General features: G+C 44.6%; 1 protein-coding gene across 3 annotated transcripts in view; it reads left to right on the plus strand.

Moving 5' to 3' along the window:
- Pkig (cAMP-dependent protein kinase inhibitor gamma) overlaps window positions 1–24,056 on the plus strand; it is a 61,485-nt gene that overhangs the window by 35,519 nt on the left and 1,910 nt on the right. The window contains exons 2-4 of one of the 3 annotated variants that reach the window (XM_042694736.1): window positions 1,290–1,424; window positions 7,053–7,132; window positions 23,286–23,459. In XM_042694736.1, coding sequence (XP_042550670.1) covers window positions 23,309–23,459 — 151 coding nt within the window. In that variant the 5' untranslated portion in view covers window positions 1,290–1,424; window positions 7,053–7,132; window positions 23,286–23,308. Of the gene's footprint in view, window positions 1–1,289; window positions 1,425–7,052; window positions 7,133–7,473; window positions 7,566–23,285; window positions 23,460–24,056 lie in introns of those variants that run through there. The other 2 variants (XM_042694737.1, XM_042694738.1) reach the window with 2 other exon arrangements.

Consider the following 24,056-nt stretch of genomic DNA (forward strand, 5'->3'; position numbering starts at 1 on the left):
GTCTGTCTGTTTCTGTCTCTCTGTCTCTGTCTCTGTCTCTCTGTGTGTGTCTCTATCTCTGTCTGTCTGTCTGTCTGTCTGTCTGTCTGTCTGTCTCTCTCTCTCTCTCTCTCTCTCTGTCTCTCTCTCTTGCTGGTACTGGAGCTTGAACTCAGGATACTATTCCAGAGCCTCTTTGTGCTCAAGGCTAATAACACTGTACCACTTGAGTCACAGTGCCACTTTTTCTGAGTAGTTTATTGGAGATAAGAGTCTCACAGACTTTCTTGCCTGAGCTGGCTTCCAACCCAGATCCTCAGATCTCAGCCTCCTGAGTAGAATTACAGGTATGAGCTACTGGCTCTTGTTTCTCTTATCTAATAGTTTGTGCTGCCTTTTCTTCAGGTCCCCTGGGATTAATTCAGTGAATTCTTTATGGTTTTCTCCCAGAAAGACATTCCAGCTCCATCATAAAGAGGTTTAAGGAAGGTGAGAAGCCTAGACTCTAGGACCAGGGTTTATCCCCTGCTTAAGTATGTGTCTATTGTAGGATGCATAAGCTAGTAAGCTCTGCAGGTGTGGATTCTCAATCATGGAATCTGAGAAAGGAAGGCAATTAAGCCATCATTTTACTGTTGGGGGAACTGAGGTTCCATTGCACAGGGAAATGACTTGCTTGAGGCCACTCATGTAGTCCAGGGAGTGGGAGTATAGGACCAAGAACAGAGCCCAGTTCCTGAAGCAATAGACCAGTACTGCCTGACTAGCTACTGTTTCCCAGCCTTTCTTTCCTGGGGGCTTGCTTATGGTCTCTTTATGTGGACAAATGCATGCACCGCACTCCATATATGCCTAGGAGACTATAGAGAAATGAAGCAACATGGAGAATTGGGCAGAGAGAAAGAGCTGGATATATGGTCAAGGTCTCCTTTCTATTATTCATCTAAGAAATGAATGGAAACAGCAAAGCAGAGAAGATAGCTCAGAGTCAGCAGCAACTGTTGGAAGCAGAGGGATTTATGCTGGGAACCCTGACTGCACGAGTAGATAGGAAGCCCTTTGTCACTAAGGCTGCAGGGATGAAAATTGAAGGAAGGATGTTAGGCAACTGTGACGGGTCTAGGATGCAGTTACAGCCCCCTGGCTCATTGTCCAAAGGAAATGGATCTCTCCCGTGGAAAGAGAGTGGAAACTGAGCAAGTGAGTCGAGTGGTTGACATCATCAGGCTGAGCATTGGATTACAACAAATGGGGACTTGGCCAGAGATGTGGGAAACACCCACTAAAACCTCGAAGTGCTTTTCATTTAGGCGACACTGGGAAAGAGAAAGGGCAAGAGGGACTCCTGCCTGCACCTTGGGTCTGGACTGTTCATCTTGAAACGTCGCTGAATTCTACCTTCACTTCTGCCCTGAACCTCTGGACTTGGAGAAAACTTGGCTCCTGTAAGTAGAACTTTACTCCCTCCTCCGCCCCCCACCCCTAGGGAGAAGCAGAGATCTCTGGAGAGTTTGCTTTCCAGTTTGCTGGTCACAGAGTCTATTTTTATGTTATGATGTATGGGAACTTGCTCTGAAAATTACAGCTTTCTCTGAAATTGCCCACGGCTAAAGTCGGATCCTCAAGTCTCCCAGATAGGATCTCTTCAAATGCTGGTTTACTTTTTCACCTGAGAACTTGATGGAGTATTAAGGGCTCCAAAAGCAGCTCCTTGGCCCAGATGTAGGTGAAGAAACCCCTACCCCTGCCCTCTCCCTTTTTGTTTTTGTTCTAGAGCTTGAACTTGGGCTGGGCACTATTCCTGATGTTTCATGCTCAAGGCTAGAGAGCTACCATTTGAGCCACAGCTCTACTTTTTGGTGGCTAATTGGAGATAAAAGTCCCCTAGGCTTGCTTTGAACTATGATCCTTAGATCTCAGCCTCTTCAGTAGCTAGAATTATAGGCATGGGCCACTGATACTGGGCAGAAAACCTTATTATTTTTTTCTATTTTGAAGGTGGTACAAAATGTTTTACTAGAAAGAAATGTCTGGAACTTAAGAATCTCTATACACTTTCATTTATAAATAAAAAATTATATGTTTCATTTCAAATCTAGGTTGGTTAAATTTTATGGTGTATCTAATCACACCCTAAAATAGCTGGTTTGAGAACTCCAAGATGGAAAGAAGAGAAATCTTTAACTTTGGCTTTGTGGTCTTCTTACTGCTTCCTTTCAAAAACTTGTTGTTTATGCTTAGAAAATAAACAAGCCATGTCAGCCCTGAGGCTTTCTATACTTGTTATCTATTTTCAGGATTTGAAACGAAATGAGCCACTCTATGTAGAGAAGAAAAGAGAGGGACTTGTTGCCCCTAGTTCCCTGCCTAGTGGGTCTCTGAGCTAAAGGTTGTCAGGTGGCCTGAGATGGCTTGCAAGGTATTGAGGCCCATTTATTTCCCTTGCTAGCAGGTTACATATATTTGAAAAGTTAAAGAGAAAATATTCCGGCTTTGAAAAGCAAAAAGTAGAGCTAAAAGTGGAGCTTGAATGAGACAGCATTTCCAAAGCATATATGAGTCCCATCCTACCATATATTAGAAGGCCTGCCCCCCACCCCCAAGAAAATTGTGTGACCTTAGGTACAAAACTAGCTGGTTGTGATATTTCTGAGTTCAAGTTGGAATAAACCATCCATACTTCTCTCCCCTTTGTGGCAGATAGTTATGGGATTAGGAGCAAAGTTTCCTAGGTTGTTAGTATCCCAGACTGGCTGAACACTAGCACCTATAAGAGGTCATAAAAGGGTCACCAATAAACTACTTCAGAATTTTCGTGATTTTCTTCAAGTTTAGTGTCCTAAAGAAGGAAAACACACAAGCATGCACACTTAAAAATGGTTTATCTAAGTAGATAGAGACCATAATCCATAGGAAGGTGTGGTATTTAGAAGCTGAGTTACTGTCATGGTTAACAGGAAAGTTCTCTCATCACCTTGAAGCTGTAATTGTTCCCAGTAGCTATTCCACTGAAGGCCTGGGTAATGGGAACCCCCCCCCCCCCCCGCCCCTGCACACACACAGAGGATCTTGAAACTTTGAATAATAATAATCCATGCCAGGAGGCAGGGGTTACAAAAGGATGGCATGCCTCATTCGTCCATTCAGGCCTTCATGTGCCCCACAACAGTGAAAGAGCCTTTAGTTTCTTGTTTATGCTTTTACAGTATACTTTCCCTTGCATAAGCCACCCCACTGGTGAGTTTCAGGCATCTTTGGAGTAAGGAGATGTGAAAGAGTACTGCATCCTGAGCTCTACTAGCATGTATCTTCCTGAGATATTCATCACACACAGAGCTGGACATCTGCCTGTGCTGAATCCTTTTAATCTTCACAGCATGATTTGAGAGATAATCTCCAGTTTACACCAAAGGCACAAAGAGGTGAAGTGACTTGCCTGTCACAGCTGGCAGGTGACAGAGGTGGAATGCTTGATGTGCTACCAGTACACTTTAATCTCCTCACTCCTCTCCCCATCTCAGTTCCTCTGTGTGTTAAAGGAGGTGGGTCTTAATATGAATACCTTCATGAGATGCGTTCTTCAGCTTTTTGCACTGTGTGCCGTTCCCTTAGTCTGTCTATTGTGCTCTCTTGTTGGCTGTCTGGCTCCTGTCCCTGTGGGCCTTTTTGAATCCAGAACTGGTTAGTACCACTGTCTGTCTCAAAGTAGTCACTTTAGGGCTAAGTGAGAAGTGGGAAAAGAAAGCAAGTAAGAGTTCCACCCTTAACACCTCCTAGCTTCAAGATCTCCCACCAGATCATCTCCTCTACAGAGTCATAGGAGCTCATTGTCAGTCAGACCTACTCCAAAAGGAGCAGGTGAAAGGCACTTATAAGTTGGTGAAGAAATATATACTCAGGACTACACCCTGACAATATTCAGAAAGAGAACGTTTGCAGTATTCACAAGCTCTGTTCTCACAGTCATATGATAGTGTTTATGTGAGGAGCCTCAAGTCTTCTCTGAACACATCAATTTTGGAAATCACCAGGAGGAATCTTGGAACTGCCATGTTGGCTTTACAAAGTCCCAGAGCGTCTTCTTGTCATCCAGTCAACTGATGCTGGACTGCACATCAGTCAGTCAGTGCAGTTGCTGAAAACAGAAGTGGGTGCTTGTCTCCTGAAAGGCCCTGGCCCAGCCACCTAAGGAGGAGGCTCATACTAGGTCCTGTGTGAGAAAGGTTGACCTCAGCTGATTAAGTCAACTGAACTCAAAAGGGCCAGACATGATTCCTAAGTGAAGACAGATGAATCATCTAAACCTCTTGGAAAGCAGGTTATTTTGCATGCCTCTGGACTGAGCTCCTGGCCTCCTGAAAACCCTTCAGTAGTGCCTTAGGAAAACCTTGAGAGGCTGGGAAGGTGGCTCAGTGGTAGAGTGCTTGCCTTGCATGCATGAAACTCTGGGTTTGATTCCTCAGCACCACATAAGCAGAAAAAGCTTGAAATGGTGCTGTGAATCAAGTGGTAGAGTGCTAGCCTTGAGCTGACGAGCTGAGGGACAGTGCCCAGGCCCAGAGTTCAGGCCCCACAACTGACAAAAAAAAAAACCAAAACCCTTGAGCATTGCTCCTTCAAGGCATGATTTCTTTGGAAGTTGTAGTCAGCTGTGATTTGTAGTCAGCTATGATGTCGGTGAATTACAGATCAGAATGTAGCCACTCTTACCAGAGGAAGTCAGCATTTCTCAACTAAAAGAGGCTTGTTATCTTCCAAGAAATTACTGGTTTCTACTTGGCCAGTAAGAACATGATAACAGACCTTTAGAGTGCAAAAGAAATGAAGTATGGCAGCTAGGGCATTCTTAATTCTGTCCAAGGGGTCTGGGTCAGAATAAGGACCTAGCTTTCCATGCCCTTATTTATCCACTACCTCTGCATTCTCCTGGGCAGAGCCTCATGTGTTTGCCTATCCTAGAGATACTCATGGTCTGGGCTCTGGTCTTCTAGGCAGGAGAAAATATCTGTAAGTGGTTGGAATCTTGCAGCCTCCATTTGCACTTTCCTGCAGATACGTGAGTTCATGTACTATTAAGAACCTGGGTGTGTTAGGTATTGTGTGTGGGGCTGTGGAGAGTATTGGAGTGAATAAGACGTCAAAGTCACTCATAGTCTGACAGGAATAAAATGACTCTTAACCTGTGATCACCTACCCCAGGAGAGAGACAGCACTGCTGAGCAGAGGAGCAGTAGCTTTGGAGCCAAGCCTTCAATTCACAATGACAGTTTTTCACATGGTTGGTCAATGTTCACTGAACACCTAATAGTGCCAGCGCCAGGCAGGGTAATAGGTGGACAGTGAAATAAAACAGACCTGGCCCCTCCCACATGAAGTTCACTGGGACCAATAGTAGTGTTAGGACTTGAGGAACAACATGGCTGATCAAGAAGAGAATGTAGGTGATGGGCTTCCTTGAGGAAGCAGCGGTGCTAAGAGGCAAGAGGGGAGAGAAAACGATGCTATGGAGTAAGAAGATAACCCAAGCAGGGAGACGGACATATGTGAAATGGTCCAAGGCAGGGAAACATGGAAACCAGAGTGTTGGTAAAGAGAAAGGGGTGGTGGGAAGGAGTTTAAGGCTGTGGAAGGTAAGAGAAGGAGAAGAGTAGAGCCTCAGGAGGCTGGCCTGGGCTGTGCAGGTGGTAGTTGCTGTTGTGGGAATGGGAACAAGAAGATATTTGTAAACTATGAAGGCCTGCAGAAATGTGGTGCATTATTACTTTCACAAAACAATTATCAATGAAATAAAAAGTAAAGAAGTCTGGGCACTGGTAGCTCACGCCTATAATCCTAGCTACTCAGGAGGCTGAGAATCTAAGGATCACAGTTCAGAGCCAGCCTGGGCAGGAAAGTCCGTGAGCCTCTTACCTCCAGTTACCCATAGAAAACCGGAAGTAGAGCTGTGGCTCAAAGTGGTAGAGCACTAGCCTTAGGCAAAAGAGCTCAGGGACAGTGCCCAGGTTCTGAGTTCAAGCCCCATGACCGACAAAAAGAAAAAAAGAAAAAAAGTTAAAGCAAAGCTTTCTACCAGAGGAGAGCAGAGCACCTTCCAGGTAACTGCGATGGCAGATAGCTCTCCTGCTGGGAATGCCGTGTGCTCTTTCTCTCTTATTTCATTATCCCTCACTTTTCTCTTTCTGTCCAAATGATTTGCAAACCATCCCTACTTCTCTTATCTGGGCTCTTGGCCTCCTGTACTGTAGAAGTCAGAGAGCATCTGGCCAACCAGCAAGCCGAGACACTGGCATTTGTACTTCCTTTCCAGCCCATTGCCACTCCTGAGGGTGGTTTTTGAACCCTGTGGTTCAAAGCCAGCATGGGTAAGAAAGTCTGTAAGACACTTAACGTATCTGTTATCCTAGCTACACAGGAGGCTGAGATCTGAGGATTGAGGTTCAAAGCCAGCCCGGGCAGGAAAGGCCATGAGACTCTTCAATAAACCACTCAGAAAACCAGAAATGGTGCTGTGGCTCAAGCGGGAGAGCCCTAGCCTTAAGCTAAAGAGCTGAGGGACAGCGCCCATGCCAAGAGTTCACACCCCATGACCAACCAAAAAAAAAAAGCCAAAGCAATAATATAAACTAGGTATGGTAGTGCATGCCTGTAATTTCAGCACACTAGTTTGAGACCAGCCTGACTACATACTGAGTTCTAGGCCGAGACCCTGTTTCTATAAGTGAATAAAAGCAATAATATATGTACTTTTATAGTATACTTTTTTTAAACAAACGTATTTTTTTCCATGTCAGGACAATGAAATCTCCTTCATTCCCTGAAATAGCTGTATGGTTTCTAACACCATAATTTAACTATTTCCTTATTAATAGTTATTTAGTAACTTTCTCCCTTTTTTTTGCTACTTCACTGAATATTCTTGTATTCATATGAACATATCTATGGTATGATCTCATTAACATTTGGCTGCCCCATTGAATATGTTTAATAGGAACTGTTAACTTTTAACAAACTTTAACAAAAGATTGCTTTAGTTATCTCAGATTATGTCTGGCTCTAATCCTTTTTTCTTCTAGTTCCGTAGAATCTCTACACTGATCAATCAAGAGCAGAAAATCTGAAGAGATGCCAGCAGGAAAAAGAAATTAACTACAAGGTGGGTAGTCATGCTATTCACATCCTTTTACCTCTGCATCACAAGTTTGCCTAAGTGCAAAGAAAGAATAGAAATACAATTCAAATGAAGTTAAAGAGGAATTTGGGTCCCAGATAATAGACAAGATGGCTGATTTCAGAGATTACGTAACATCACTTTGCAGTTGTAGTCACGATTCCATTTAGAGTTGTTGTTTTTTCCTCTGATAGCATCAGGGAGACAGTTTATCTCTAGAGGCTTCGTGGGTTTCTTCAGCCATGAACTTAGGCAGAATTCCTACACAGGAGTTATTAACAATTTGGGGCACGATGCCACCTTTTTTCTTTTGTTATAAAGCTGTTTTCATGAAGACCAGGGGACACTATGGATATTTTCATACCAATGATGGATTAGAGCCATTGGAGCCAAATCAAGCAAAACCCACCCCAAACAAATGAGCGCAGCCTAGTAGTGCAGTGAGGAGGGATGAAGCAGATCCCTTCCAGGGGGAAACAGGAAGTGTAAATGACCTGTACGGAAATATAGCATCTTGTGTCAGTATTCCTAGTCTTATGAAGTCCTAGTCCTTCTGACAGAAGTTAATCATTTAAATCGAAGATAGCACAATAATTGGCTTTCCCCTAAAAGCATGACTGTATGTCTGCCAATTTGGTGAGACTTCATGTCTTCTCAAGTTGGGAGTACAGGGTGCACAGAGATCTGCTCACCCACCCAGGCATCAGGGTGTGACTGTGACGGGTATTAGAATCAAAAGCCACATAGTGCCTACTTGGCATACAACTGCCCACCTAGAATTGTCATAAGGATTCTAAAGAACCTGGAGATAAACCTTTCTTTTCTGTGGGACTTCTTAGATCCATTATACATTAGTCCTGATACTAGGAACTGTGTGAGGAGGAAGAAAGACTTGTTATTTTCTGACTTCAGCACCCTGTGAGAACTGTACAGCTCTGCTTGGTGAAGCTCAGTCTAGACTTTGGCCTTGATGGCCAGGAAATGTTCCTTTTGGCAAACGTTTTTTTTGCCAGTTCTGGGGCTTGAATTCAGGGCCTGCCTGGGCACCTTCCCTAAGCAGCAGCTGCTGCTGCTGTTACTGCTGTTGCTCCTGCTTCTTCCCCTCCTTCTCCTCCTCCTCCTCCTTCTTCTATTGTTGTTGTTGGTAGTAGGATTTGAACTCTAGGCCTGGGTGCTGTCCTGAGCTCTTTTTCAGCTCAAGGAAAGCACTCTACAATGTGAGCCACAGCACCATTTCTGGTTTTCTGGTGGTTAATTGGAGTTAAGAGTCTCACGGACTTTCTTACCAGGGCTGGCTTTGAACCTCAATCCTCAGATCTCAGCCTCCTGAGTAGCTAGGATTATAGGCATGGGCCATCAACGCCCCACCTTCCCTAAGCTTCTTTTACTTAAGGCTGGCACTCTACCACTTGAGCCACAGCATCATTTCCGGCTTTTTCTGTTTATATGTACTGAGAAATCGAACCCAGGTCTTCATGCATGCTAGGCAAGCAATCTACCATTGAGCCACATTCCCAACCCATGGAAAACATTTCTTGTGAACTGGACACTAGCTTTTAGGGCAAAAGTGTTCTAGGAAAGCTTATGAGTTTTTCCAGTAGACAGGTAACAGTTATCTGCATTAGATGTAGAAGGAGCTGAACGATAACCAGGAAAAGAGTGCCCAAAGCACAGGCTCTGGGTACGAGAAATGCTTTGAGTCTGAAGAGGACTTAGTGCCCCGGGGACTTCACAGATGTCCATGGACTACACATTGCATCAGAGGGGCTATGGCTGGACTTGAGTCTTCAGGTTACTGTAAATGAGGATAGAGTGGCAGATACTATCCTAACATCTCTGGTGGAAACCATTCCCTGAATGGTTTTCCAGGGGAGAGATGAAAGTTGGGCTTAGGAAGGAGATTCCCTGATGCCATCCTGGAGATGGGCTGAGCAGCGTTCCATACTTTCCTTTATCTGTTCTTGTTAACTCTCCTCTCCATGCCTCTGTTCCTTTTATTTTTTTCCCCCGTAAGAGGTCAGAGGACAGAGCCTGGGAGCAAATGTCCTTGGAAAATGAGGAGGAGGTGATTGGTGACTAGGTGGAGACATCCAGCAAAGGTAAACAATTCAGAGGCCTTGGAAAAGTCAGTTCTCCCTGTGAGCCTTGGCTGTGTCATCTATTAAAGGAGGGTAGTAGGCATTACTTTTCTCCCCTCTCATTTCACTGTGGATAGTTTACACATTCAGTTAGATTTTCCAGAAGAAAGCTCTCTGCCTTGTTTGCCACAAAATTATTTGTTGAGATCCTCAAGAAGCTACTGCAGCTGGTCCCCTGTGATGAGGTAATAAGGAAGCCTCGGCTTCAGATCTGTCTCCAGCCTCCTTCCCTGTTGCCCACAGTGGTCCTCCTTAGGGAAGAATGGGCACCTGCTGACTAAAGACTAGATATGTGCCTGGCCATAACCACAGAGAGCTTCTAGCACTGCTATTTGCTTAAACTACATTCTAAGCATTATGATAAGCACTTACCTCCTCCTTCATCTCATTTAGTTTAATCGTGTGAAGTACCTACATATTATCTCCAATTCGTAAACAAGGAAACTGAGTCTCAAACTGATGAAACTATTTGCCCATGGTGACACAGAAAGAAGCAGAAGAGCTAGAATCTAGGTTCCATCTCTGCCATTTTACCAGTAATCTTTTTTTTTTTTTTTTTGGTCGGTCGTGGGGCTTGAACTCTGGGTCTGGGCGCTGCCCCTCAGCTCTTCAGCTCAAGGCTAGCGCTCTACCACTTGAGCTACAGTGCCACTTCCAGTTTTCTGGTGGTTATTGGAGTCTTTCCTGCCCAGGCTGGCTTTGAACCGTGATCCTCAGACCTCAGCCTCCTGAGTAGCTAGGATTACAGGCGTGAGCCACTGGTGCCCAGCTTTATCAGTAATCTTATAGACCTTTGAGACATGATGTATGCCACAGAAAAACCAAGGGGTAGCTCCTCTTTTCTTCCAAACCTTGAAAACTGTGCAGAGCCCTCAGGTGATAAAAACATGGTTTGGAGCTGAGTCCTTGGACCAGCGTGTCCATTTAGCATTTCTTCTTAGTCATTCCTTTTCCCCATGTACATTAAGTAGTGGGCTGCCTTTTATCTTGTGGGCAAACTGCCTGGCCACCAGGAGTCTGCCTCCTCATTACCCAGCAGTGTACCTTCTTACTCCGGCAGAACACACACACACACACACACACACACACACACACACACACACACACACACACACACACACACACACACACACACACACACACACACACACACACACACACACACACACACACACACACACACACACACACACACACACACACACACACCCATTCTTACTCCTTCGCTAGAAAGTGGCCATTAGCTCTGATCTGATATACACATCAAAAGTGCCAGGGTTATGGCCATGAGCACGGGTCCTTTGAGAGGAGCAGGAAAGTAAATGGAGAGAATGGAAGGTGGAATCCTGCTTGGCTGAACGAAGTCTCTAAGGCCCAGGTCAGTAAAGGGCTGAGGCTATATGTCCTTGCTAAGTCATTTATAAATCTGCCCCATGGAATCAGTATAGTCAAAATGTTCATACTTCTCAAAGTAGTCTACAGATTTAACACATCTCTATCAAAATTCTAATGATTTTTATCACAGAAATAGAAAAAAATCCTAAAATATATATTTGATACCTTGGATAACTATAGCAATCTTTAGCAAGAAGAATAAAGCCATACCACACTGTTGGTGTGGTATACTTTTGGGAGGTGTGGGAGTTCCTGCTTGTAATCCTTGGGATCACAAGTTTGAGGGCAGCCTGGGCTACATAGCAAGTTCCAAGTCAGTCTAAGCTATCGAGTGAGATCCCTCCCCCCAAATGTTATAATATTAGCATAAAAAGGACATACAGAGCAATAGAACAAAATAGTAGTCCACAAATAAACTTTTTTTCACAAATAAACTCATGAATGAATAGTTCCATCTTTGACAAAGGAGTAAAAAACACACAGTAGCATAATAAATGGAAAACTAGAGAGCCACCTGAAAAAAATAGATCCTTACAACATACACAGAAATCAGCTGAAAAGCTCTACGCATTGGTCCTGATAATGATTTTTTTTATATACCAAAAGTATAGACAATAAAACAAAACAAGTAGGATTATATCAAACAAAAGCATTTCTGCACAACAAAGGAAATAATCTGAAATGAGAGGCAACCAGAAAAATGAGGAAAATACTTAAAAAGCTTTCATGCAATAGAGGTTAAATCCAAAATAAATAAGGAACTCATATGGCTCAATTTAAAAAATGAGCAAAAGGTTTAAATCTGTTAAACAGTTTTTATTTTATTTTTATTTTTATTTTTTAATTTTGTTTTTGGGTCCGGTCGTGGGTCCTGAACTCTGGGCCTGGGCGCTGTCCTTCAGCTCTTCAGCTCAAGGCTAGCACTCTACCACTTGAGCCACAGCACCACTTCTGGCTTTTTTTCTTTTTGCCTATGTGGTGCTGAGGAATCGAACCCAGGGCCTCATGCATGCAAGGCAAGCACTCTACCACTGAGCCACCTTCCCAACCCTGTTAAACAGTTTTTAAGGAAGACATACAAACAGCCAACTACAGGTACATGAAAGGATGCTGACATAATCAATTGTTGGGAAAATGTAAACTAACTCTGCAATGAGATATCAACTCACATATTAAAGCACTATATCAAAAAGTCAAAAGAAGCTGTGCACCAGTGGTTCATGCCTATAATCCTAGCTACTCAGTGTTTTGGTTGCTAAAAGAAGACCTCCATGTGGTTCAGGCAGAAAGAGAGTTTATTAGGGGAAACTAAACTGCCATCCACCTCGAGATGGAGGTGTGCAGAGATGCTTGGAGAGAGAGCAAAGGGAAGGAGCTGTTTCTCCCAGGTGGATCTAACACTTAGCAGGCTAACATCTTATGATTATGGTTCGAAGCCAGCCCAGGCAGGAAAGTTCATGCATGAGACTCTTACCTTCAGTTAACAACCAAAACTCCAGAAATGGATCTGTGGCTCAAGTGGTAGAAAACCCAGGGTTGAGCAAACAAGTTCAGGAAGAGTACCTAGACCCTGTACTGGCACACACAGAAAAGAAGTCAAATGAAAAGTGTTGAGAAGGACATGGAGAGGGGACACCCTTGTACATTATTGGTAGGAATGATAGAATGTTTGTCAAAAAATTTAAAATATCTGGGCATTGTGGAAGCTATAGGATTGCATGTTTGAACTCAAGTTGGATTATACAACAAAAGTCCCAACAAAATTAAAAATAGCCAGACACCTGTGGCTGGAGCCTGTAATCCTAACTACTGAGGAGGCTGGGATCAGAGAGTCACAGTTCAAAGCCAGCCTGGGCAGAGAAAGTCCCCACGAGACTCTTATCTCCAATTAACCACCAAAAAACTGGAAGTAGCTCTGTGGTTCAAGTGGTAGAGCACTAGCCTTGAGCTCAGAGAAGCTCAGAGACAGCACCCAGGCCCTGAGTTCAAGCCCCACAACTGACAAAAAAATAAAAATAGAACTACTATATGATATAGAATCTTGCTTCTGACTATTTAGTTACATACACAATATATATGTATTATATATATATATATATATATATATTTTTTTTTTTTTTTTTTTCATTACTGGAGTTTGAAGTCAGGGCCTCAGACTTGGTAGACAAGTGTTTAACCTCTTGAAATCAGCCCTTTTTGCTTTAGCTATTATTCAAACAGAATATTAATTTTTTCCCTGGCTGGCTTGGACTATGATCCTCCTATTTTTACCTCCTGCATAACTACAATGCCATATATGCACTATGACATAGATGTTGAGATGGAGTCTTTGAACTTATTTGCCTTGACTGGCCTACCAGTCTTTGCCTCCCACATAACTGAGATTGCAGGCATTAGCCCTCAACTTCCAGTTGAACTACTGTGTTCATTGCAACTTTATATATAGTAACCAGAATATGGAAGCACAAGTTAAGTGTCCATTGACAGGTAAATACATAATGTTGCAATGTATATACAATGGGCTATTATTTCAGCCTTAAAACCAAAGGAAATCCTGCCATTTGAAACATGGTTGAAATGCGGAAGATATTATCCTAAGTAAAATAATCCATACAGAGAAAGAAACACTGAACGGTTTCACTTTTATGTGGAATCTAAAGCAGATGCAGAACATAAAAGGGTGGTTACCAGGGACTAGGAGCCTGGGGGAACGAAAAGATAAAAACTTGCAGTTATAAGATAAATCAATTCTGGAGACCTAAGGTACATTACAGTTTGATAACTGTAATGAATAATATTCTGTACTTAAAATTTTCTAAGGAAGTATAACTTAAATGTTCTTACCACAAAAAAAGATAACGATGTGAGGAGATGGATATTAATTACCTTGTTTGTGACAAGTATCTTGAAGTATATACATATATCAAAACACCACATTATCACATTGTACACCTTGAATATATGCAATTTTTACTTTTTAATTGTGCCTCAATAAAACTGAAATTGATCTAGAAATTTGTCCTGTTTACTGGAAGCTATCGCTCAACCTCTGAGCTACCTTGTTATCTTAAGACAGTGGTTTGTACTTGTAGCACACAAGTAAATGCTTTTGCGTCAAACATGGGCCATACTTTTACACCCAGTGTCAGTGTCTCTTTGTTATCTGTGTTTTTCTGAGTTGAAGCCTGAGGCTCTTGGAAGTTGTAGCATTTGCCAAAATACCAAAGCAGGAAAGTGGCACAGCCATGACTTTACCATAGTTTCCCTCCCCTCCTCTCCCCTTCTTTATTTCCCTTCTCCTCCCCTTCCCTTCCCTTCTCCAATTCTTTCCTTCCTTCCTTCCTTCCTTCCTTCCTTCTTTCTTTCTTTGCTTTTCTTTTTTTTTTGTAGTTCCATACCTTTTATTTTTTTCAACTACCCAAAACTACCTCTTGAATTTAGCTTCTCTTTTCTGATTGTAACTACCACTTTCGTTGAGTATCTTGTTGTTTGAGCCAAGGCATTATATTTTTATTGTTGCTAACCCTAGGACCACCTTTCACAGAAAGTATTATCATCCTCATTCCACAGATGAAGAGGCTCAGAGATGTTAGGAATCTCACTTTGAATACACAGTAGAACCAGGATTTGAACTGGTTTCATTTGAGGTTGTGAACTTTCAACTGTCACCCTGTACTTCCTCCCATCCTTACTTCTCCAGTTTTCTAGAAGGAAAACATGCAAAAACATTATTTGTGTATTTTCTTTACTGTTACAACAACCCAACAATGTGGAAATTGTTGGGTTTTTTTACCCTATAAATGGAGAGAAAACAAGGCTCAGAGGCATTGGGTGATTCACGCAACATCACAGAGTTAGAAGTGTGTGGATCCCTGCTTCACACAGGCTCTGTTCTGTGCCCTCTGACTCTCAACTTCATCTCCTTACAGCTGGGGCAGAGCCCTCCATCTTTATTTCTTAAGTTGTTGTTGGTGGGGTGTGTATGTGAGAGGATTCAACTCCTTTGATTCCCTGTCTCCAGCCCCTCTGCTAAGACTTTTCACAGCCGGCAGAGCCCGGGGCACTGAGGGAAGCTGCCTGGAGGGTGGGACTCCCCAGCTGCTTATCAGCAAGACCTCTGGGCCTTTCTCTCCAGTACTTTCCCAAGCCATGAGACTTGAATCCTTTTCTGACTCAAGGCCCCTGGGAATCCCCAGGGCTGTTTTCTGGCCAAGGCTAATTGTAGAGGGCCAGCCTTCTGTTCCAGCTTCAGTGGAAGGGCTGAGAGCCAAATGCTGTGGTTTTAAATGAGGGGTTGTGGGATTCAAGGACCCTGTGATAATGGGCACAGCTTTTTTTTTTCTTTTTCTTTTTGGTTGGTCATGCTTGAACTCTGGGCTTGATCATTGTGCTGAGCTCTCAGCTCAAGGTGAGCACTTCCTTTTTTCTGGTGGTTTTTATTGGAGAAAAGAGTCTCATGGACTTTCCTGCATGGGGGTGGCTTTGAATCGCTATCCTCAAAACTCAGCCTACTGAGTAGTTAGGATTATAGGCCTGAGCCGCTTTTGCACACACATGCCCATATACATTTTCTAGACAATGACCTTGGTTCTGCTACTTAAATTTATCGCTGACTTTAGGAGATGTAGAAGCCGAAGTGCATGTGTCACTTGGACACAGTCTCCCACATGCTAGGATTTGGGTAGATAGAACTTGGCCTTGGGTGAATCTGTTTAGGGGTGAACTGAGAACAGGTTGCCTAGTATTTCCCTATGCAATGTTCCAAAGTCCAGTTGTGAAATTGCATAGCCCACTGAGCCCTTGTTTCATCTCACTGAACTGAACATTCCACATGCTCTGAGCTCCGTGGGGTTCTGGAGGGAGTCCGCAGAAAGGTGCAACACTAAGAACATCAAGGATAGCTAAGGTTCAGTCTGGTTTCTACCTCCAGGTATACCACTAAATGCTGTGTGCATTTAATCCTCATAATACACCCTTAGGTTGATGTGGAGAAACTGAGGCATGGAGAGCTTGAGTAACTTGCCAGTGATCACTCAGCCACTGAATCATTGAGTGGTATATGACTCAAGCATGCGAGCTTAAACTTCCAGCTTTAGGATGAAAGTAAAGGGCACTTTTAGGAAAAGAAAAAGAAAATGGACTGTGTGAAGGGCACACAGCCTTGTATGTTGTGATACTAAACAGTGCTGTGTTACAGCCAAAACCCCTACGTGGTAGTGCTTAGCACTCATTGAGAAGGGGAGGAACTTCTCTCCACTGTAATTCAGATAAGACCTGTCTTACAGCTTAATTGAAATAGAAGTCATGTATCACAGAGTTTCCCCTTTCAGGGTACAATACACAATTCGGTGTATTCACACTTGTGCCTTTGTCACCACAGTCAGTTTGAGCTCCTGTTCATCCTGTACAAGACTCCTGTAGACATCCCCATCCTGACCCCCCTTGCCATCCCCTGGGGAGGCTTTCTCAACAAGAGTCATCGTGTGGGAGGCTCAGTGCTCTGGGAATAATTAGACAAATGAAATTTAACTTTTTTTTCTCTCTCTCCCCCTTGTATTCCCCGCTTTTGGGGCCTCTTCAGCTAATGTAGTTTATAAATGGCACTGTTCGTTAATAAGCTGCAAGCATGTCTCTGATATGCTTTGCTATGAGGTTGATAAGGACAGGAAACCAGAGTTTTTTGGATTACTTTCCACATGACAATGTCTCATGTCAAGTTGGCTCTTTGCAGTGAGCAGCAGTAAGACGACGATGGTTTCACGGGGCCGTCTTTCTCTGCTGGCAGCAGAACCAGGGCTCTGCAGCACAGGATCTTCTTTCTGCCATCCGAGTCTGTAGAATCTTCTTGCTCAGTTGTCATAAGGGCTACTCATCACTCGTTGAAACTCAGGGGGCAGCACGCAGAGGACACTGGAGGACATTTAGCTGCGACATGCAGCGGCCGTGTCCATGGAGCACATCACTGTGGAACTCTCCTGGCGCCACAGTTCATTCGTTCTTTTAGGAAACACAAGGCACTGCGCACCAAGCAGTGTGCTGGGTTCTTAGTGTGTCATTCCAGTGTTTATCTTCCAGATGATTAACCTGTGGATTTGGTCAGGTGGCAGTAGCTATTTGACTTGGGGGTTTGGGGACAGGCTAGTCCTCTGGTAAAGATGAGACACATGCTGTGTCATCCATGTCAAGACAGAGCCACCATCAAACACACCTAACACAGTGAGGAAATGAAAGGTCAAGTCCTCATTCAGTTACCAACAGGTAGAAGGATTTTGGGTGGTCCATAGTACTTCTTTGATCCCAGTGCTATCCACTGTAAGGGTTAAATAAGAGAAGTACCTTCAGGATCTGTACTGAAAAGAGTTCCTATTTCGTAATGAGACTATAATGCCTTGGAGAAAGAAAGCATCTTCTACAATTGTCAAAGCTAGAGCATAATGATTAATTAGTAAAATTGTGTTGAATGAATGAATGTAGTTAAGACACTATCTTGTTTCTTTTCATTCTCTATAGTATATTTGAGGATGCTTTATTTGTAATGTAGAGGACTGGAGAGGAAGCACTGAGCTGGAGGGAGGTAATGAGATTGCTCTCATTATCCACTGCTGTGTCACATAGCACCCTAATATTTATAAACAGCAGCAAGTCATATACTCTCTCAGGAGTATATGGGTCAGGAGTTGGGGGACAACTTGAACAGGTAACTCTGACTTGGATCTCTCATTCAAGTGATGGTTGTCAGAGTTGGTTCAGTGAGGGGTAACCAGAGCTCTCCTGCTGTGTCTTGCTACATAAGCTAATGAGGCCTTCCTCGTGTGCTCACCTTATGAGGCATCCTCACAGCCTAACAGCCTCCAATTTCCTCCAAAGGCAGGTGTCCCATGAGAGAGGCAGGCTGAAGGTGTATGGCCCCTTGTATCATCTTAGACGTCAGCATCGCATGTATTGCATTTTATTTGTTAGAGGTTACAGGCTTCTTGGTACCAGTGCTTGTGCCTGTATCCATGCTACCCAGGAGACTGGGATTAGAGGATCATGATTCAAAACCAGCCTAGGCAGACAAATCCAGAAGACTCTTACCTCCAGTTAACCAGTCAAAAGGTCAAAAATGGAGGTATGGCTCAAGTGGTAGAGTGTCAGCCCTGAGCACAAAGCTAAGCAGAAGCTTACAGGTCCGGAGTACCCACACCAAAACCAAACCCAAAACAAACAAACAAAAAACCCCATATGGATGGAGAGTATAACTCAATGGTAGAGCACTTTCCTAGCATGTGCAGGGCCTACGGTTCAATCTCTAGTGCCTCAAGAAAAAAGTAGTCACTAAGGCCAATTCATTCAAGAGGATTCAAACTAGATTTCAATCCATGGTAGGAAGAGTAGTAAAGAATGTTTAGACAGTTTGAGAATACCACACAAAATGGTAGTTTACTCCTTCGTTTGTACTTAGGGTTGGAGGAGAAGACCTTGTCCTGAGACACCCAGCCTGGCACCCGCAGAGCCAGAGCAGAGGCCAGCCCAGCCCTGGACCTTTAGCAGGCCTGCTTGGAAGTGATCTCACTTTCCCTTCCTGCCACTCCCTTCACAAAGATGGAAGCTGCCTCTCTGGGAACCTTGCTTTATAGCTGAGCCCCACAGAGTTCAGATAATGTACAGATATTGGCAGAAGACAGGAGGTCTGTGGACCAGCATGCACAACCAACCACATCCAGCATTCCAGCTAGGCTATCATGCCTTATTCTAAAGACCTCCATAGAAGTACAGACTTGTGGATTGCTGAGTTTAAATCACCATTCCTGTTCCCAGCCCTGTTTGAAGTAATAACACTGGCCTGTCACAGGGCCCAGTGTAGCTAGATTTTTCTAATGTGTGTAAGAGTTTTAAAAATGTGTACTCCAAAATAATTGTTTTTACTTCGCTGTGAAGTTCGAATACGGTAGCAGTTCATACAAAAACATCAAAGATATTTTACCTGCAGATGAAACTCCAAAATAGTTTGGCTAGCATTGTATAATATTTTCTTGGGGATTCTTTGCTTTCTTTCCCTTCCTTCAGAAATGACTTGTTATGAGGCTGGGGACTGGGAGGAAGACAGGACACGTTTTCTGAGGCCTTGTGTCCCCTTGGTACCAGGGCTGTTGGGTCCTGGGTCCGAGGCTGCAGCCCACAGCTGGGCAGGTGCTGCTCTGGGCATGGCAGGGTTCCCACAGGAAGCCACTTCTCTCTGTTTTTACTACACTCCTCAGATTTGTAAACGGAAGAGCCCCTGGACTGTGCCAAAAGCTACACAATCTGTTCCAAGTCTAGCTATTAGTCCTCATCACTCAGGCGAATTCCATTTTAGCTCCAAATTGCTTTCCAAAGATATTTGAAAGGTCATTTCCTGTTTGTTTGTTTTGAGTTTTCATTTTTGAGCAGTACAAGGGCTTGAGCTCAGGGCATTGTGGTTGCTTTATCACTTGAACCATGTCTCCAGCTTTCTTTGCTCTCATTATTTTTTGAATAAGGCCTCAACTTTAGCCTCGGCTGGCTAGATTGTTATCTTCCTATTTATAATTTCTGTGTAGCTGGGATGGCAGATGTGTGCCACTTTCAGTCTTTTCAGTTGTGGGACTTGAACTCAAGGCCTAGGGCTGTCCTTGAGCTTTTTAGCTCAAGGCTAGCACTCTACCACTTTGAGCCACAGCACCTCTTCTAATTTTCTGGTGGTTAATTGGAGATAAGAGTCTCACAGACTTTTCTGCCCACACTGGCTTTGAACTGGGATCCTCAGATCTCAGCCTCCTGAGTAGCTAGGATTATAGGCATGAGCCATCTGCGCCTGGCTTTGCACCCAGTTCTCTATTGGTTGAAATAGGGTCTTGTGAACTTTTTTTTCCAGGGCTAGTGTCAAGATCCTCCTGAGTAGATAGAATTACAGGCCTGAGCCACCATACTAGCTCTGTTTGTCCCTTCCATCCTTCCCTCCCTCCCTCCTTTCCCTCCCTCCCTCTCTTCCTTTCCTTCCTCCCTCCCTTCCTTCCTCCCATCCTTCCTTCCCTCCCTCCTCTCTTTCTCTTCCTCTTTCATTCATTCAGAGATTTTTCCCTTCCTCCATGAGTATCTGTCAGCATCCAGACCCCCACAGCGACCCCAAACCTCTGTGAGTAAGAAAGAGCTTCTTTCTCTAGTATCCTCGGGGCTCAAGCTGATAGATGTTAGCTGGCAGCTGTTAGACTCTGGTTGGCAGTTGCCTCGGTGTAGATCACACTCCATTTGCCTTTCTTGTAATTTTAGCTCAAAGCCACCTTCCTAAGGAGACCCTCCAGCCCAAGGCGACCCTTCCAACCATACCACCTGCCACTTTTGTCAGAACCCACACACACGACAGGATCCCTCTTCTACAGCATGTATCATCACTGCTATGATAGATTAATTTTTATGGTTAGTCTACAATATAAACCCCATATCAGGCAGAGTGCCTGTCAAATAGAGAGTACTCAGTACACAGTGATTGCATGAATGAATGAGATGTCAGAACTGAAGAGACTTGGGGATCATATTTTATCTTGTTATATGGAAGGGGTGAGGGAAGGAAGCTGGGGAAATGAGGTGACTCCTCAGTTCCCCCATAGCTGAGAGGTCAGCTTTAGCTACTATTGTGATCTTGCTCAGTAGTCCAGAATGGCCTCAAATTCATGGCTCTCCCACATCTACCTCCTAATTGCTGGGATTACAAGCATGTACCACCAGACCCAGCTTTCTGTGTCTTTTAAAAATATTCACAAATACTGCTTTAGTGTCTAAGTATATTTCAGTTGGATATAAATTGCTTAGAGATACTTATTTTTTTCATTGTACACTTAGGACATTTGACTTGTCTATTATGAGAACCCCTAAAGTATCTTTATTGAGAATCTCTGCATTTATTTCACATATAACTTGGATTGCTTTCATAGAAAAAATTATTATAAACTCTCTTAGTGGTTCATGAATATTTAAAAAGGTGAGTTTTTTGCTAGGCTGCTCCTTGGAGAGGTGGCAGGTTTCATTTTCGGTAACAGTGAAACTAGACAAAGATTGATGCTGGCTTCAGTGCAATCTATAATCCCCTGAGAATGGCAGAAAATTCTAGCACATTTCCAATTCTAAAGGTTCTTCCTTTAATTTTTTGCTTTGCTACTGACTGGAAAGAGCAGGGGTGTGAGTGGAGAAGAATACAAACATGGACAAAAAAGAAAACTAGGCACTGAGGCTTTGGCTGGGAGAGTTCCCAGACCTGTTTGGAATCGCTGTTCCCTGAGGGATGGGGTGGAGCGCCCCGGCACCCTGGCTCAGTAGCTGTTTTCCAGGATTGCGTTTTGAGCTTGGCAGCATTCCCTTTCCATGACAGAAAGAGTCACCTTTCTGCTGGGCAGCATGTAAGGCCAGATGGGGCAAGGGCAAGGGCAGAGCCCTTGTGCCAGCACAAGGCTGGCATTCTAGATGAGCGCAACTTTATCCCATGGTGTCAGGTCCTAGAGATAGCAAGCCAGTGCTGTGTGGGGGACAGAGGCCTTTCCCAATAGTCCTGACAATGAGTCTCTGCTGTTCCCAAAGAGAGAGAAAGGGGAGAGGAATGATGGGCACCCACCTGTCATGGGTGCATGGGAGAATGGTGGGTGGGTAGTTGGGCAGGTAGACAAGTGGATGGATGGGTAGAAATCCAAAAGAGTATTTATGAAATCCAAAGAGTAGGGGCTGGGAAGGTGGCTCAGTGGTAGAGCGCTTGCCTCGCATGCGTGAGGCCCTGGGTTCGATTCCTCAGCACCACATAAGCAAAAAAAGAAAAAAGACGGAAGTGGCGCTATGGCTCAAGTGTAGAGTGCTAGCCCAGGCCCAGAGTTCAGGCCCCATGACTGGACCCCCCCTCAAAAAAAAAAAAAGAAATCCAAAGAGTATTTGTGGAGGGTGAGGGGTGAGGGAACTTGTGCTTTCTAGGTGAGCTCTCTATCTTTTGAGCCACACCCCAGTGCAAATCACCTACCCTTTAACTGGTGCCAGTAGAGCTTTGGGGAGGAGGAGGAGCAGAGCATGTTAACTTAGCTGCCACTGTTGGCCCTTCAGTCTAGGGTGGTGAAGACCCAGACTAAAATGCCTGTTGTCATGGAGCTGCTGTTCTGAGCACAGGAGATGTGGAAACAGGTGTGGTCTGCCCACAGTCTGCCTATTGGCAGCTGGTATTATGTAGAAGAAGAGCCTGGAGCCCAGGAGCCAGATTAGTCAGCCTGAGAGTTGTGGTGATAAAGTTATACCACTTAATGACTTGCTTAATGGCCATTAATCAAGTGACATTTGTAAACCACAACAATAAATGTTGTCTTTACTGTTTCTGGCATTGTTGTAATCTGTACTTGGTGGTGTTACTATTTTTGTCACGATTGCAACAGGCAATCCCCCAGCCCTGTGACCAGCAGAAGGAACCACCACTGGGAAAGTTTGAGCTGACTAGTGCAGCTAGTCAGCTAGCTCTGGAGGCAGCTAAGAAAAAGGTCAAGCAGCACGCACCATCTGCTGGAGATAGACGGGATTGCCTCACACAGTTTTGTTACTGCCTTTACTTAAGAGCTTTAGATTGGTGTAGGGCCTTTGTTCCAAAGAGTAAGCCATAGATCTTGATCCCGGAATAATCCTTAAGTATTCATGGCTGGCTCATCTTTGTGTATGTGGTCATCTTCTATCTCTAGGATTTTATTAGGACTGTTAACCATGTCATGTTAGCAATCATTCCTAATTTCACATCTTTCCTTTCTAACCCCCTTTCCTACCTCTTCTGATCTTCAACCTCCTTGCTCTCTGATCCACTCTGCCTCTCCCATTGGAAGGCTTCTGATATCTTGATGTCAGTGTGGTGAGCTAGAACTCTACCTTTCCACCTACCTTCATTCCCCAAATACTCTTCCTATCATTCCTCACAGTGGCAGGGGACAGGAACCTAAGTCTCCACAAGCCAAACACTTCAGTCCTGTTGGCTTGTCCTCCATACCTGCAGCATCTGGCTCACTGTCACCTTTGCTCCCCACCATTTCCTCACTTCTGAGCCTCCACAGGGGTCTCCTGAGGCCGACTCATGAGTCATCTGTGATGTTCTTCCTCTGCTGCCCATTACACAATGGCTGTTTGTTCTTGGATCTTGACTGACGGGTCTCTTCCTGACCCCTGGTCAGCCATGGTCAGATCCTGGTGGTCACTCCCATGTCCTGCTTTCTCCCCTGAAGCCTTGAGCACCCTGGTCTTAGCCTCAGTCCTAGATGGTTTGATGCCATGCAGTTTGATACCTGCAGTAGCTCTGTGAGGGCAGGGACGATGTGTTCACTGCTGTGTCCACAGCTCCAGCCAGTGCCTGGCACATGATGTTGATAAATATGGAAATATTAACCAGTCTCTTAGAATAAGACTGAAACACCTGTTCAGGATGTGAATGGTGGCTGTGTGGGTATGAAATGGCCAGTAACTTAGTAGTTGTGTGTACTTTTGTGTGCCTTCTGTTCTGTCTTCAAACAGAACAGAAACTTGAAACAAGTACTAAGTATCTCATTTTGTCAGAAAGTCTCACCACCTCACTTCTGCCCCTCTGCCTTCTGTCCCCATAGGCCCAAGGAGCAATGCAACAGGCATGATGGAGGTCGAGTCCTCCTACTCGGACTTCATCTCCTGTGACCGGACAGGCCGTCGGAATGCAGTCCCTGACATCCAAGGCGACTCGGAGGCCGTGAGCGTGCGGAAGCTGGCTGGAGACATGGGCGAGCTGGCACTGGAGGGGGCAGGTCAGAGCCAGTGTCTCCATCATCCCAGGGGTGGGGGGAGGGAGCTTCTGCCAGCTCTAGGCTGGCCCCCATTCCTAGACTGCCCAAAGAAGCAGCTACATTTAAACTGGGCCCATCTCACAGTCAATGGCAGAGTCCAGCCAAGCTATAGGCTGGAGGATGCCGGCATCCAGGGCATTTCCCCTCCCCCTGCCCCAGTCCACTTGCATGTCCTGTTGGTTCTCCTTCAGGATACATCCCAATGAAGATAGTAGGTGCTCTATGGGGCTTCCTGTATGGGTGACAGCTTCCATCCTCCACACTCACATGACTCACAGGACAAGGGCTCATTTGTTTAAATTTGAGCTCTGGGAAAGCAGGGGCCTTTGTTCTGCCTGCATGTGGCAGGAGCTTGGAAATCACTGGCTGATTGAAGGCCTAGGTGGAAGGCTGCATATCTACTCAGGGATAGCTTAGGACATGTCTCGTTCCTCCCTTTCTCCTGTCCTTCCAGAGGACCTTGCGCAGCTCAAGTCCTTGGGTCATCCTCTGACCCGTGATCTGGCTCTTCCCCCAGTACACTGCCGTGTACTGTGTGCAGTGGGGGCAGTCCTTACA

Source organism: Dipodomys spectabilis, unplaced genomic scaffold, assembly GCF_019054845.1.
Source record: "Dipodomys spectabilis isolate Male_0828 unplaced genomic scaffold, ASM1905484v1 ptg000175l, whole genome shotgun sequence".
In the NCBI taxonomy this organism is placed as follows: domain Eukaryota; kingdom Metazoa; phylum Chordata; class Mammalia; order Rodentia; family Heteromyidae; genus Dipodomys; species Dipodomys spectabilis.